This window comes from Dipteris shenzhenensis, chromosome 19 (assembly GCF_047967505.1).
Source record: "Dipteris shenzhenensis isolate YYH24624 ecotype China chromosome 19, Dip_SZ_1.0, whole genome shotgun sequence".
Classification (NCBI taxonomy): Eukaryota; Viridiplantae; Streptophyta; class Polypodiopsida; order Gleicheniales; family Dipteridaceae; genus Dipteris; species Dipteris shenzhenensis.
The window spans coordinates 54,034,129-54,047,140 of NC_141614.1; the positions used below are offsets into that span (position 1 = coordinate 54,034,129).

The 13,012-nt window shown below is 45.9% G+C and overlaps 1 protein-coding gene across 1 annotated transcript in view; it reads left to right on the forward strand.

Moving 5' to 3' along the window:
- Nucleotides 1–3,980: 3,980 nt before the first annotated feature.
- Nucleotides 3,981–13,012, forward strand: part of LOC147890647 (P-loop containing nucleoside triphosphate hydrolases superfamily protein) — a 29,204-nt gene continuing 20,172 nt past the window's right edge. The window contains exons 1-3 of the mRNA XM_087390643.1: nucleotides 3,981–5,658; nucleotides 6,035–6,331; nucleotides 6,424–6,707. Coding sequence (XP_087246769.1) covers nucleotides 4,776–5,658; nucleotides 6,035–6,331; nucleotides 6,424–6,707 — 1,464 coding nt within the window. The 5' untranslated portion in view covers nucleotides 3,981–4,775. The remainder of the gene's footprint in view (nucleotides 5,659–6,034; nucleotides 6,332–6,423; nucleotides 6,708–13,012) is intronic.

Below are 13,012 nucleotides of genomic sequence, written 5' to 3' on the forward strand. Positions count from 1 at the left end.
AAAAGAAACTTTGCATTAAAGAAAAGAAAATACAAAATAAGGGATATAACTCATGCTACTATAAGGCAACATGAAACACTCTATATGCAATATCTTGCACAGGATATCTATGTGCATAATAGTCCAATACTCGGAGGATCTCCACCTATAGCCGATGCCAGAGTTTGGATGGGAGATTTATTTCACAGAATATGATATCGTTCCTAAGTCTCCAAAATTTTCTGATTACCACAACGCGAACAAGTCCCCATAATTGGAATTTAGGGTCATTCAATATACTTTTGCCACCAAGTACAACAAGTTTTCACCTAAAAGGTATGAAGATGTTGGCTGTTGCCAACCAGAGAATAACATTTTGCCAGCAAAATCGAGTGATGATGCAAGTCCAAAAAAGATGACAATGTGTTTCATGTGAAGTATGACAAAAAAGACGACAATGTATTCAAGGTGAAACATATTTCCACTTCATGATTTTGTCTTTTGTATAGTACTTAGAGGTGATAAACGTCCAGAGACTAAAGTTAAGCTAATACAATGGGGTGGTATGCCACACATTACGAAGCAATTTAAAGATAATGAATCTAATCTTTCATGTTTGTTTGCAGGCAATAGAAGGAGAAGAAATGGATGAAGTCAATAATACACTAGTGAAGGGTAGAGATTTGGAGGCACTCCCTTTTACTTTAGCAGTGCAATCACCTCTAACTTTGGTTGCAGAATCCCATGAGCGGAAAAGCCTTGAAGACAATGTTATTGTGGCCATCCTCAGGTTTGATACTATCTTTTTCTTTGGTTGCTACTTCAATATTTTAATTAAATCTAAAGAGCTAACGTTTGTTTATTTGTTGGTGCAGTATAGTTATATCTCAGTTTCCTAGTGCATTGCAGAATCGTGTCTACATGCTCGATTCCCTCCTTTCTTCTATACTTAGCTCTCCTCAAAATATGATACAAGATATTTGTACCTGGTTAAACCCTTTAAATTTAGATGGGGTGTGAGTCATCTTTATGCCATTTCATGAGGAGTAAGTATCAACTCCAGCCTTATTTTTACTATTTCTTTGGCAAGATTGTGTCAAACAATAATAATTTTTAATTTGGTCGTGTAGCTCACATTGGATTCTAATAGCTTGGGACCTTGAAGTCAACCGTTTGTGGTTTGTGAATTCAATGGCAGGCTATCAAGCCAACTCCCCAAGGTAAATGTTCTCTTAATATTTTTGTTACTTTCTAATTTTGTATCTTATGATCATGATATATTAATTTCTTTCATATGTCATGATGGACAGTGCTGCTATCGGCTAGCATCTGCTGTAAGAACAACAGAAGGATTGTGCGACTTAAATCCCTTTGTCAGTCGATGTAATTTTTTCCCTTGCAAATTCCACCGACCTCTGATTCGTTGGACTAAACTAGTGTGGTGGATGTAGACCATTGAAGTTTAATGCATCGTGTAGTGGATTGGATAAATTGCAGTTCACGGGGCAAAGCTGGAATGGAATGACCCAGTCCTGTGGATCCACGTAGTCGTGTCATCCAAAAATCCAAAGTTGATGCTTGTAAATCAATTCACGATTATTCATCCTTTTAGACATACGATGACTAATTTGGAAAGACCTCACTACTTAATTGGTGTTGTTATCTGCCCCAGATGCCGCTACTATCAATGAATCATGGAGATAGCTTCACGTTTTTCAATGGTGCTAACAAAAGATTAAGGGCAACTTTTGAGCTAGCTGATCCAAGTGTGACAGTGGCTCTTAGGTGATTAAATCTTTTTTACAATTGCGGCCACATTTGAGGTCAAACTCAATGTCTTGTTTGGCTACAATATCACTAAAATGGAGGACACCTAATTTTCACATTTACCATCTTTGTTTTTGCAATGTTCATGAGAGTTCCGTAAATGATGGCACAAAGTTTGGGAAGTTCAATTTAGAACGGTGGATTTGGTAACGTGGGAATGTGCTCGAAACTCCGAATAACATCACAAATTTCGATGAAGTTAGGTGTGAAATAGGGTGGGAGTGGATTTCGATGAGATTGGAGTCACTCTATGCTTTTGTTTGGCTACAACAATGACCCTAAAACTCAAGTATGTGTTAGGCAAACAAAGACGCAGAGATGTTCCCATGAGCAACTCTTGATTTATGGCGAATATTCAACCATTTTCTTCATTGCACTACGGGGATGTGCTCTCAGGTGGTTTGGGCATCCTTCCTGAGTGGTTGCTCTCCACCATCACATCCCTTGGGGACAAACCCAACCAAATGTTGCCTACAAGGCTATGCCAGGTTATGCTCTTTTAGCATTGCCTTGCCTTTAGAGTAGCAATCTCCTTTCAAATTTTGTAAAAAAATGTCCTCCCAACTGCTCATAGCCATTCAATTCAAGTTGCCAAGTCCCTTCTTTGCCACATGGGTATCCATGTTTCATTAGTATCTACAGCAGTGCTCATAGGGAGTTGTACTCCGTTGTTTCTTTGTCTTTTTTCATTTTTCTTTTTAAGTTGACACACATGAAAACAAGTTTAAACCTTTTCACATACAAAAGCAAGTTAAAACATTCTCTTTTTATCAAACACCCCCCACCCTTCTAATCACACCTTTTACCCCATCCTTATTAGACCACTTGACCCTCCTCCTTCCACCACACAAACCATTTCTAGATGCCCCCTACCCCATCCCCATCAAAAGAACCTGAACAATGCATTGCCACATGAAAGTGCTCCTCACCACATGCAGGTAGTTGTGTTGTGTGCCCCTTGCATGTGGATGCTAGCACCTCTTTGGGGAAGTGCAAGGAAGAAAGTGGGGTCAGTTGAAGATGCGGTGCCAAGCAAAGTCAAATTTAGGACTAACACCACCATTGGCTACTTGTTAGATTGAGCAACTTGTTCACACTGCTAGCATAGCATTGCTTGCTGAGTTTCCTCCCAAGCTAACATTTCTAGCAACATGCAAGGAGGGCCTCTTAGAGTGTCATTCACTAAAGAGGGTAAAATATACCCCTTCATTCGATTGATATGTATTTGTATGACAAAAAATTCCAGCCAAAAAGTGAACAAGGTGAAAATTTCACTAGGCTTGCCAAAGGAGATGTGACAACCTTACCCTACAACCCTGACAACCCTTAAAGCCCCTCTGAGGTTATCTTTCTATCATAGCCTTCATTTAAGGCCCTCGCACAATTCCCATAATAAGAGAGCCCAAAACAAATGCTATGGCTTTGCCTTTTGCATCCCAAAAATGCACAACCAAATCTCGGCAAAAGCCAATCCATAATCACAAACATTGAGGCACTGCAAAAGAACATATGAATCCCATTAAAATTATTCTCTTTATTAGAGGAAGAAAGCAACGAGGAAGTCCACTTACTTTAGAATGAGGTAAAGGTTGTGTGTATGGGCGAGACTCTCTACTGGCGGGTGTCAAGGTTGATGGGGAGAGGAGGTACATGGAGGTTAGGGAGGCGTGGTGATCTAACGGCTGATAACGTTTAGATGCACCACGGGTGTTTAATCGCCCTGTCAATTTGAAAGCGTTTTGATCCGACGGCTGGGATTGAGTGTCCGGCGACCCTAGCGATTGAAAGGGAGAGGAGGTAAATTTTGTTGTAACTTTATTTTTTTACCACAGAAGGAAAAAAGTGAGCGCGGTGAATAGGCGACCATTTTCTCGATGTGAGCGTGCGTGATCCAACGGCGGAGATGGAGACTGATGAGGGGGGGGATGCCAGCGGGGAGGACACGTAGGACGCAAGGCCAGAGGCCACAAGAAGGGGAAGAACACGTGGAAGCGCAACCACAACACAGCGTGGAGGACACGTAGGACGCAAGGCCAGAGGCCACAAGAAGGGGAAGAACACGTGGAAGCGCAACCACAACACAGCGTGGAGGGGCGTTGAGCGCCACGATCTCTCTTCTGCAACCTGCACCACCAATTCCTATCACATTTCTTCTTCTTCATTCCCTTCACGGACTCAATCTCCGTCCATTCCGTCCACCTCCATTTCCTGCTGCACCCTTTCCTTTTCGCATTTTTCTTCTTCATCCCATTCAATCCCTCTTCCTTTCCTTCCATCGACCTTCCTTCTCCCCCCCTTTGCATTCCTCCTTCGTCTCTCCCGAATTCAGCATCGCACACTTATTCTGCTTCCCCTGCCGTCGTTTCCTCCTCCCACCGTTTTTGCTTGCGAAGCTCTGTTTGCATTTCTCTCCCGTTCCAGAAACGCAAGCATCGCAGCAGCATCATCTCCTGGCGTCGGTATCGCCATCTCCGCGCTTCGGTCTCTCTGAGCATTTTGCTGGCGAAGCTGCTGCCATTTTCCCTCACCGCATTCGTTTGCGAACGTGTTGGCTTTGCGGCAGACGGAGGGAGGAAGCTTAAGCAAGCGAGCAAGCAGCTTATTGCTTGCGAAGGCGTTGGCTCTTCCTGAGCGCATTGGCTTTGAAGCGGACGGAGGGAGGAAGCAAGCGGGCAAGCAGCTTATACCTTGCTTGCTTGCTGTACGCTTCTCCCTCAGCAATCGATGGACCTACTCTCGCAGACAAAATGTTCCAGGTAGTCTTTCCCGCTCCATCTTCTTCAGTTCCTTGCTCAGGACCGATCTTGCGTGAGACGAGAGCAAGCCTTAGCTAGAGCTTCGCTGGAGCGCTGGCTGCAATATGAGGTTCCTGGTTTTGCCATTTCATCTACAGCTTCTAGCGTTTCCTCCTCCGGAACGCGTTTATCTTCCTCTCTGATTCAGGTGCAAGTTTCCGGCTTCCTGTCCATATGGCCGTTGCCCTAGCTTTCCCTCCGTCGATCCTCCCTATTCACAGTCCTGTTTGCTGCTACTCTCTACACCATCACCACCGCCGCTCTGCCCTTGTTCACTTCCAGCCTTGTACCCTGCATTCGTTCATTGCTGGAGTGCTGCATATCAATTACGACTTGCCTTTAGTTAGAGCCTGCTACAACGACTTGAAGTTTCTGTCGGATCCGGGGGATGGTGCTAGAGTGCTACATGATTCCTTGAATGGTCCGATATTGTTGTATAATAGTTTCGTACCGAGGGAAAGGAGAATATGGTCTCGCATTCGTGCCAGCGAACAGCACGTCGAAAGTTCACAGGATACAGTTGCCAAACGTCGCAAGAAGCGAGTTTCCAATCGCAAACCTGGGAAGTCCGCACCGCCGTTATCAAATGCAGCTTCCGGTTCATCTCCAGGGGTGTTGTCCGACGTTGGGGCGGACGTTCAAGCGACTCTTCATAGTGTTGATTCCCTTGCTTGCCCGATTGCGGAAGATATACACGGCGATCCGCACGGTCGAAAAGTCTTGGGCAAGGCTGTAGTCAAATGGATCAGCCAAGGAATGGCTGCAATGGCCGCCGATGTCGCAGCTGCAGAAGAGAAAGCCGAAGCAAACGAACTGGAAGAAAAGGTCGCAAGCGGCCTCAGCTTTGTCCTGCGCGCGCAACATTATCTCAACATTACTCCGATGCCTAGCGGCTTCGAGGCACTCTGCTTGAAAGCGAGCACGCATTATACCACGCTGTTTGATCACTTTCAACGGGAGCTAAAGAATGCTCTTACTAAGCTTCAAGAGAAGGGTGTGATTGAAAACTGGAAACTTTCGAAGGCGTGGCAATTGCTCAAGTTACACGCAAAGTCAGGTTCGCACCTCCATTCCGAAGCTTGGCAGCTTTACTCCGCCTGTCTGACACTTGACCCAAGACAGTCTTTTTCGTCTCTTAACGTAGTTCTTCTTTTCCACGATCAGATAGTGTTTAGTTAGGTCAGGTTGGGCAACTCTTTCTGCAGGTCCGCCCTTCTGAAGCCTTATGAACGGTGTCTACCTGGAGAAATGCTTTCGTCTGGGTCAGAAATGCCTCCTTGCTGCTTCCATGGAAAATGCTAATTGTGTATTTCACCTTTATTGGATTATTTGGACTGCTTTTAGATCGATGAGAATCTGCTGACCATTTCCTTCTCTATGTCATCTTAACTACTCGGAACTTGATTTTGCAATTGCTTTTGGCACAAAATTAGGTAGTCATCGCGTGATTGCAAGGAAGCTTCAAGAGTCCAAGCAACTACATGAAGAACTGGGCTTGGCTCGAGAGAAGATAGCAGAAATCCAAGAGTCTGTTGATCGGTTTGTCAACCATGTCATTGAGCTGCTCCAAATTGAACGAAATGCTGAGCTGGAAGCTACTCAACTGGAGCTAGATGCTGCCCCCTCTGCAGCAGGTGGCAAACCGACAGAGTATTTAGTACACCATGGACAAACAGAACAAGAGCAATGTGACACAATTTGCAACCTCATTGCTGCGAGCTCTTCCACAGGTCTGAGGAAACACGGCGTGAAAAATATCCTTGCCAAAGGCTTGATAGAGTTTGTTCTGCTATTTAACACCGACTTTATTTGTCTGTGACAGGCCTAGGAGGAACCCATTTGGTCACCTTCCGAGTTGAAGGAGGACACCGTCTTCCTCCGACCAATATCTCACCGGGGGATATGGTTTGTATTAGATTGTCGGACGACAAGGGTGCTGGAACCACAGAATGCATGCAGGGTTTTGTGAACAGTTTGGGTGAAGATGGAGCAAGCATTACAGCTGCTATAGAGGTTCGCTATGGCGATCCAGTGTTTTCGAGGTTGTTTGGTAGGCCTGTCCGCATTGACAGGATTTCAGCCTTAGCAGATCCAACAACATTTGAGGTCTCTCTCTCTCTCTCTCTCTGTCTCCATGTGGTTCATGTAGGATACCAGATTGCATGTTTTGTAGAAAAGCTTTCGTAGTCTTCGTACTATGATAGCATAAGCCGTGATTGGGCCACAAACACCCATAAATTGGTGGTTCTATGCATAGTGACATACAAAACAATTGAGATAAAAGTATATTCTTGTACTATGTTTGAAAGTTGTGTTTGGTCGTGTAGGGCGATAAGCACCAATCAATTGGTGGGTACAGATGTAGAAAAGGGGTAGGGTTAGATTAAAGAAAGGGGCTAGAAGAGCGGAAGGGAGAGAGAATGAGGGGGAGAAGGGGTAGGGGGGGGAAGGGGAGAGAGAGAGAGAGAGAGAGAGAGAGAGAGAGAGAGAGAGAGATGATATGACTGTTCTCATCCATAGGTGGCAGCTCTGGAAGTATGTGCACATGCTGGCCTACATGGGGTTTCAGCAAGGACACATGAATTGCATTGTGGGGCTCGGTAAGATGATTTTGTAAGAGCCATAGCACCGATGAGCCAGCGTTGTGTTTGTATTACCTTTCAATGAAGCAGAATGATTTTTGTGGAGATGTAAATGCTCATAACTATTGGAAATGAGTGATAGAATCACTCTAACCTCTCAACCTCTATGTGGAATAGGAACAGCTCAGTCTCACTCACTCAATGATGCAGGCCACGCACTAGAACCTCACTCAAGAGAAAGAGGATAGACAGCATTTATATTTGTCTGAGCTCCCGTCAAATTTGAACATTAGCTTGTACACCCACTTGGTACCGATGACCTTCTGCTTTGTAGGATTTGGGCACGAAGTCCCGGGTGCCATTCTTCAAAATGGCACCCATCTCTGCCTTCATGGCAGCTTGCCACCCTGGTCTATCTTTCGCCTCCTCAAAGCTCCGAGGCTCGTGGAGCTAAGCCACCAAGTCGAAGTTGGTTGAGGGTGTAGACACATTGCGTCGTGACCGTTGAGCTCTTGAACTTGACTCGGGAATGTTCGTGACCTGAGAATCCTTCAAGGTCTTCAGATACCACGTCGGTAACATCCTACCTTTGGAAGTTGACTTCGGGGGTGGCTTTGGTGGATCTTGCTCTTCCTCTGGTTCCTCGGGATCTTTAGTTTTCGGCACTTTTGTAATGGTCAACTTTGATATCTGTCACTTCACTTGGGTCAAAGAGGCAGTACCCCTATGATTCTTCATAGTACCCGACAAAGACACATTTTATGCTCTTGTAATCCAGCTTGGTGCCGTCATCTTTATGCACATGTACGAATGCATCAGATCCATAAATCCTCAGAAAAGAGATAGTGGGCTTTCTTACCATAGTATGCTTCATAGGGCTTCATATCTGCAACAATGACCTTGGTCTTGGTCTTGTTTTAGGATGTGAATTTTCAGTATTGCAGTATTTACTGCTTCACCCTAATAAGCTTTCGAGAGATCTCTCCCTTTGCAGTAGTGGGAGATAGACTATCCTCACTCTCTCTCCTGCTCACTAACTGCAAATTGCAAGATGATGCACTCAACACACAAAGTGATGTTGTTGATGTGAGTGAGAAAATCAGAGGGAGAGAATATAACTTCAATTTATAAATGCCCAAAGGGCTAAATACAACTGTATAGAGGGGCTGAAACCCTCAACTATAAAATTGGAAACAAACTAGACTACCTAGAGGAGGTGAAATCTCATTAGATTCCTGAAGAGGCTGAGGCTACCCTGCTGGTTTGCTGCGGGGAGGTTTGGCTCTGTTGCTCTGAAGGCTTGAAGGCCTGAGGAGTGAATTAGAAATGAGGGACCAAGGGGGCTGCTTTTATAGGCCCCCCTTGGGCCCTAAAATAATCGATTAGAAGGCTAGTCCCCACCGATTGGGGTCATGTTGGAACCGCCTGCAAACAGGCTGTTGCCCCGACCCTGTCTGAGGCCTACCTGACTGCAAGTGGTAGGCGGCTAACCTGGCTGCTGTACGGTACTATTGACGTGTCTGTTGATTGCGTTGATGATGTTTGTTGACTACGCTGTTGACGTCTGTTGACTACGTTGCTATCGTGCCTGGTCCTATGTGGCTGTACAGCCTGGTGGCGTGGTTGTATAGCCTGACATGACATGGCCAAACCTTACATGCCACATTTTGAAGTGCCCATGGTCCCCGTGAATAATTAGAGCTTGTATCTGGTATAAGCCGTCCTCCTTGACATCTTGGGCCGCCACCTATCTGCCTTCCTTGGAATTTACAGTGACTTCCCCATTCTTGAAGAGTACTAACATCTTACGCTTATCCATTTGACTCACAGAGAGCATATTCTTGCATAGATTTGGAACGAACAGCACACCAGATATTACCTTCTCTTCTTCCGTTGTGGTGATGAACGGAATAGTGCCAATCCCCTTTTCAGGCATGTCGAGCTATCCCCCATGGTCACTTCGAGTCGGGATGGGCTCCCTCCATGGTCTTGAACCTCTTCTTCGTGTTGGACATGAGGTTTGAGGCGCCGCTGTCCACGTACCAAGCCCTCCTTGTGTTCACTTGCTGTCTGAGCGATGCAGTGTTGTATTGCCAAGAAAAGCTCTCCAGTAGTGACGTTGGCTGTCTGTCTTAGGCTCCTCCTTGCTATGGGGCACCTCCTTTTTCTTTTGATTCACCGTCTTCTTCTTGTAGTCTTTCACATAGTAATCAAGCTTTTCATAGTAGAAACATTTTACCTTCTTTTCCTGCTTTGAGTTGTCGGCCTTGTGTATGGAGTCCTTGGACTTGCCCTTTCCAAGCTTGTCTTTCACTAGAAGTGTTTTATCATCATCCTTGTTATACATTTTCTTTAAAGCTTCCTTCTACAATAGCGAGTGCCCAAGCTCTTCGAATGTCAGAGGCTTGGTCCCTTGTCTTGCTGTCACACCACAAGCATCCTCGAGTTTCGAGCCCCTACCTCGAGTTTCGTGCCCAGCCAGCCTCGTCCGTACAGCCTGCGCCCTGTTTCGATCAGCTCCTTTGCATCAGTCCTTGCCTGCGTCAGCCCTGCACAGCTCCCGCAGCTTCTGTACCAGTCCGTACAGCTCCAGCGACAGCCGTACAGCCTGTACGGACTGTTCCGCCTGCTCCTGTACCTGCTGCTGCTCCGAACAGCGACTGCGCCTGTACCTGCAGCTACTGTACGGCCTGCGTCAGCAGCCGTACAGGCCACATCAGCAGTCCGCACAGCTTCTACTGCAGCCTGCGCATCCGGCTTGCGGGTTCGGGGAGGCTCCGTGACTCTGGGTCTTCCGATTCGCCAGATTTCAGCATCTCCTTCCGTCAGCTTCATTCGGGACGGTTTTCTTCTGCTCCATCCTCCTCTGTACTTCGTTTCAGTCAGTTATTTCTCTCCGTACGTAATCAAATCAGATTTCAACCATGTCTGATGCTCCAAATCCCGAGTTCACTATGGGAGAGCAGGACTTAGATTACACTCCAGTGGGAGAGGATGATCAGGGTCTCTATGACGACCTGATAACTAAGAAAGCCTTCAGTGAGTTTACGACTGCTCTTGACGGTAAATTTGAGCAGGTCAAGCTAATCAATCGGGGTTGACACAGCAACTCCAAGGAATACAAGCAACTCTGACTCTTCTGGCTAGCACGGTTCAGGCAGTCACGCATGTGGATGCCATGGCTTCCGTGCTAGGCCCAAATATCACTCCGGATCCCTTTCCAGGTGACCAAAAATCAAGAACAAAGGAGTGGTAAACTCCCGAGAATCAGCAACACGAGCATCTCTATCCTCCCATGCTTCGAGTTCATGTTTATCCATTGGCATTAGAATTATGCCCTTGTTATCTACAACATCCTTCGGCCTTGCGTCCCACTCCCGTCGTGATCTTCCACAGCTTCTGGGCCACAAGGTGACTCCAGATCTTTACCTTCCAGATGGGGTAATATGTCCCATCCAGCTTCCCAGACCCTCCAAAGTTAGGGATGGTATAAGAGGGAACATGACTAGCGGAAGGAGTATGAAGAATAGTGGTAGAAGAGGCGTCTGACTTCAACATGTTTGCTGTAAGTTTCACACAGCAAAGAATCTGCAAGTAGAAGTGCTGTAGACGAAATGGAACCTCTGCAAACCTTGTGAATCGGAGTCGCTTTCCTGAAGAAGAACTCCTTAATTCGATGTAATGTCTCAGGTATTCCTCTACCCATTTGTTCACCCTTTCAGACTGATCATCGGTCTTAGAATGGTATGCAGTGCTAGGCTTGAGTAAAGTTCCCACTGCTGTAAATAATGTTTGCCAAAAGTGACCCATAAATTTTGCATCCGTGTCATTGACAGTTTCTTGAGGAAAGCCATGGTGCTTAAACACACGATCAATGAACAGCCAAGCAACTTGTGATGCTGAATATTGGGTCTTAGTGGGTATGAAAAGGGCCTATTTGTCAATCTACCCAACACGACCTAAATGCTGTCCCATCCCCTCTCTGTAGAAGGCGAGCTTGGAATGAAATCGTTGCTATATGTGTCCATTTGCCCTTTGGAATGGGTAATGGTTACAATAGACCACTTGGTAGTTTGCTGTCTACTTTATTCTCTTGGCAAGGCAAACATTCAGCAACATATTTGACCACATCTCGCCACTTTCCTTCCCTGAAGAAGCTCTGTGTGACCCTCTAATAATTGTTGGTGACTCTTGTACATGCAGCCACAGGAGAGGTATGCATTTCTTGCAAGACCAGGTGCTTATATTGTGAGTCTGGCACTAGGTACATTCTGCCCTTGCATCACAACAACACATTATGCAATATAAAGTCAGGGTGACTTTGGCATGAGGGATCCTCCAAACCTGAAAATATGGCTGCTGCCTTTGAATTGTGCATATACTCTTCCTGGATGCCATGACTCCAATTTTGAGAAATAGTAAGAGGCCCACAGCATCTACAATCACATTTTCTTTCGCCTTCTTGTATTCAATGTCAAAATCATAGGGATGCATTGAGGCCAACGATCTCTTTTGCGTGGCAGATAAGATAGACTGTGTGAGGAAATATTTGAGCATCCTATGGTCGATTTTGACCTTGATTTTGCTCCCGTATAGGTAGTGATACCACTTTTTGAAGGCATGTAGGACGGGCAACATTTCCTGGTCATAAACATGGTAGTTAAGCTCTTTGGCCTCAAATTTTCTGTTTTCATAAGCTATTACAGCATGCTCTTGTCACAAAACTGCCCCCAAGCCTTTGCCACTAGCATTGCCTCCCGATGAATGGCCGTGAGAAGTTAGGGCATACCAACAACACAGGTGCATGAGTTAAGGAAAATGTCAGGTCTTAAAAGCTGAGTTGGGGTTCTTTTGACCACAGAAAGGTATCCTTCTTTAAAAGGTCAATAAGAGGAGCTGCCCTCTTGGCAAGTTTTTGAATAAATCTTATGTAGAAGGAGGCAAGACCCAAAAAACCTCTCTCGGGGTGGGATTTTGTGGTTGCGGCCATTCCTTATGCATTTCACCTTTGCGCGATCTACACGAATGCCATCTCTACTAACAATGTGCGCCAAATATTGTGTTGGAGATATCATAGTCAAAGAGTGTGTTGGTGTATAGTACTAGGTGATCTAGTACTAGTCTATGTGTGTGAGTCTTGTGTGAGTGCCATGTGTCATCATGGGACTAGTCCCATATGCGCTAGGTGCTAGAGTGTGTGTGAGTAGCCTACATAAGGCTTGTACTTCACTTGTCTTGTCATACTTGATGGATGAATGAAAACCTTCTTCATGTCTTCATTGGAGCATTATTTTCTCACACCCTAACTCTCTCTCTCTCTCTCTCTCTCTCTCTCTCCCCTTTCACCATGTTTCTAACATGGTATCAGAGCCACCAGAGCCACCTTTCATAGCTGCCACGTTACCCTAGCCGTAACCCTAATTTTGCTTCAGCCCTTCTTCTTGCAGCCTGCAGTCGCGTAAGCCCTGCAGCCGCGTCAGCCCTGCTCCATTTCCGCCTCTATTCACCTCCTCTTTGAACCTGTTTGCATCAGCTTAGAGTCTTCACAACCTGCCGCCACCATTCGGATATCTTGGAGCTGTCCTTGAGTGCTCTACCTCCCTTGGCAGCCTCCTAGCTTGTTGGTCGGCACACTGTTCAAGGCATGCCTGCACATGTGGACCTTTGAAGACGTTTTGAAGCTCTTCATCTCTGAACCTAGGGTTCCTAGGTTGCTGCAGCAGAGTCGACCACCCGAGAACATCGTTGGCAGCATTTCGAGGCCTTTGAAGGCAATTTCGACCCGCTTCCGCCCTGCTTCTGCATAGCCGCCTTCAACAGAGATGTTTC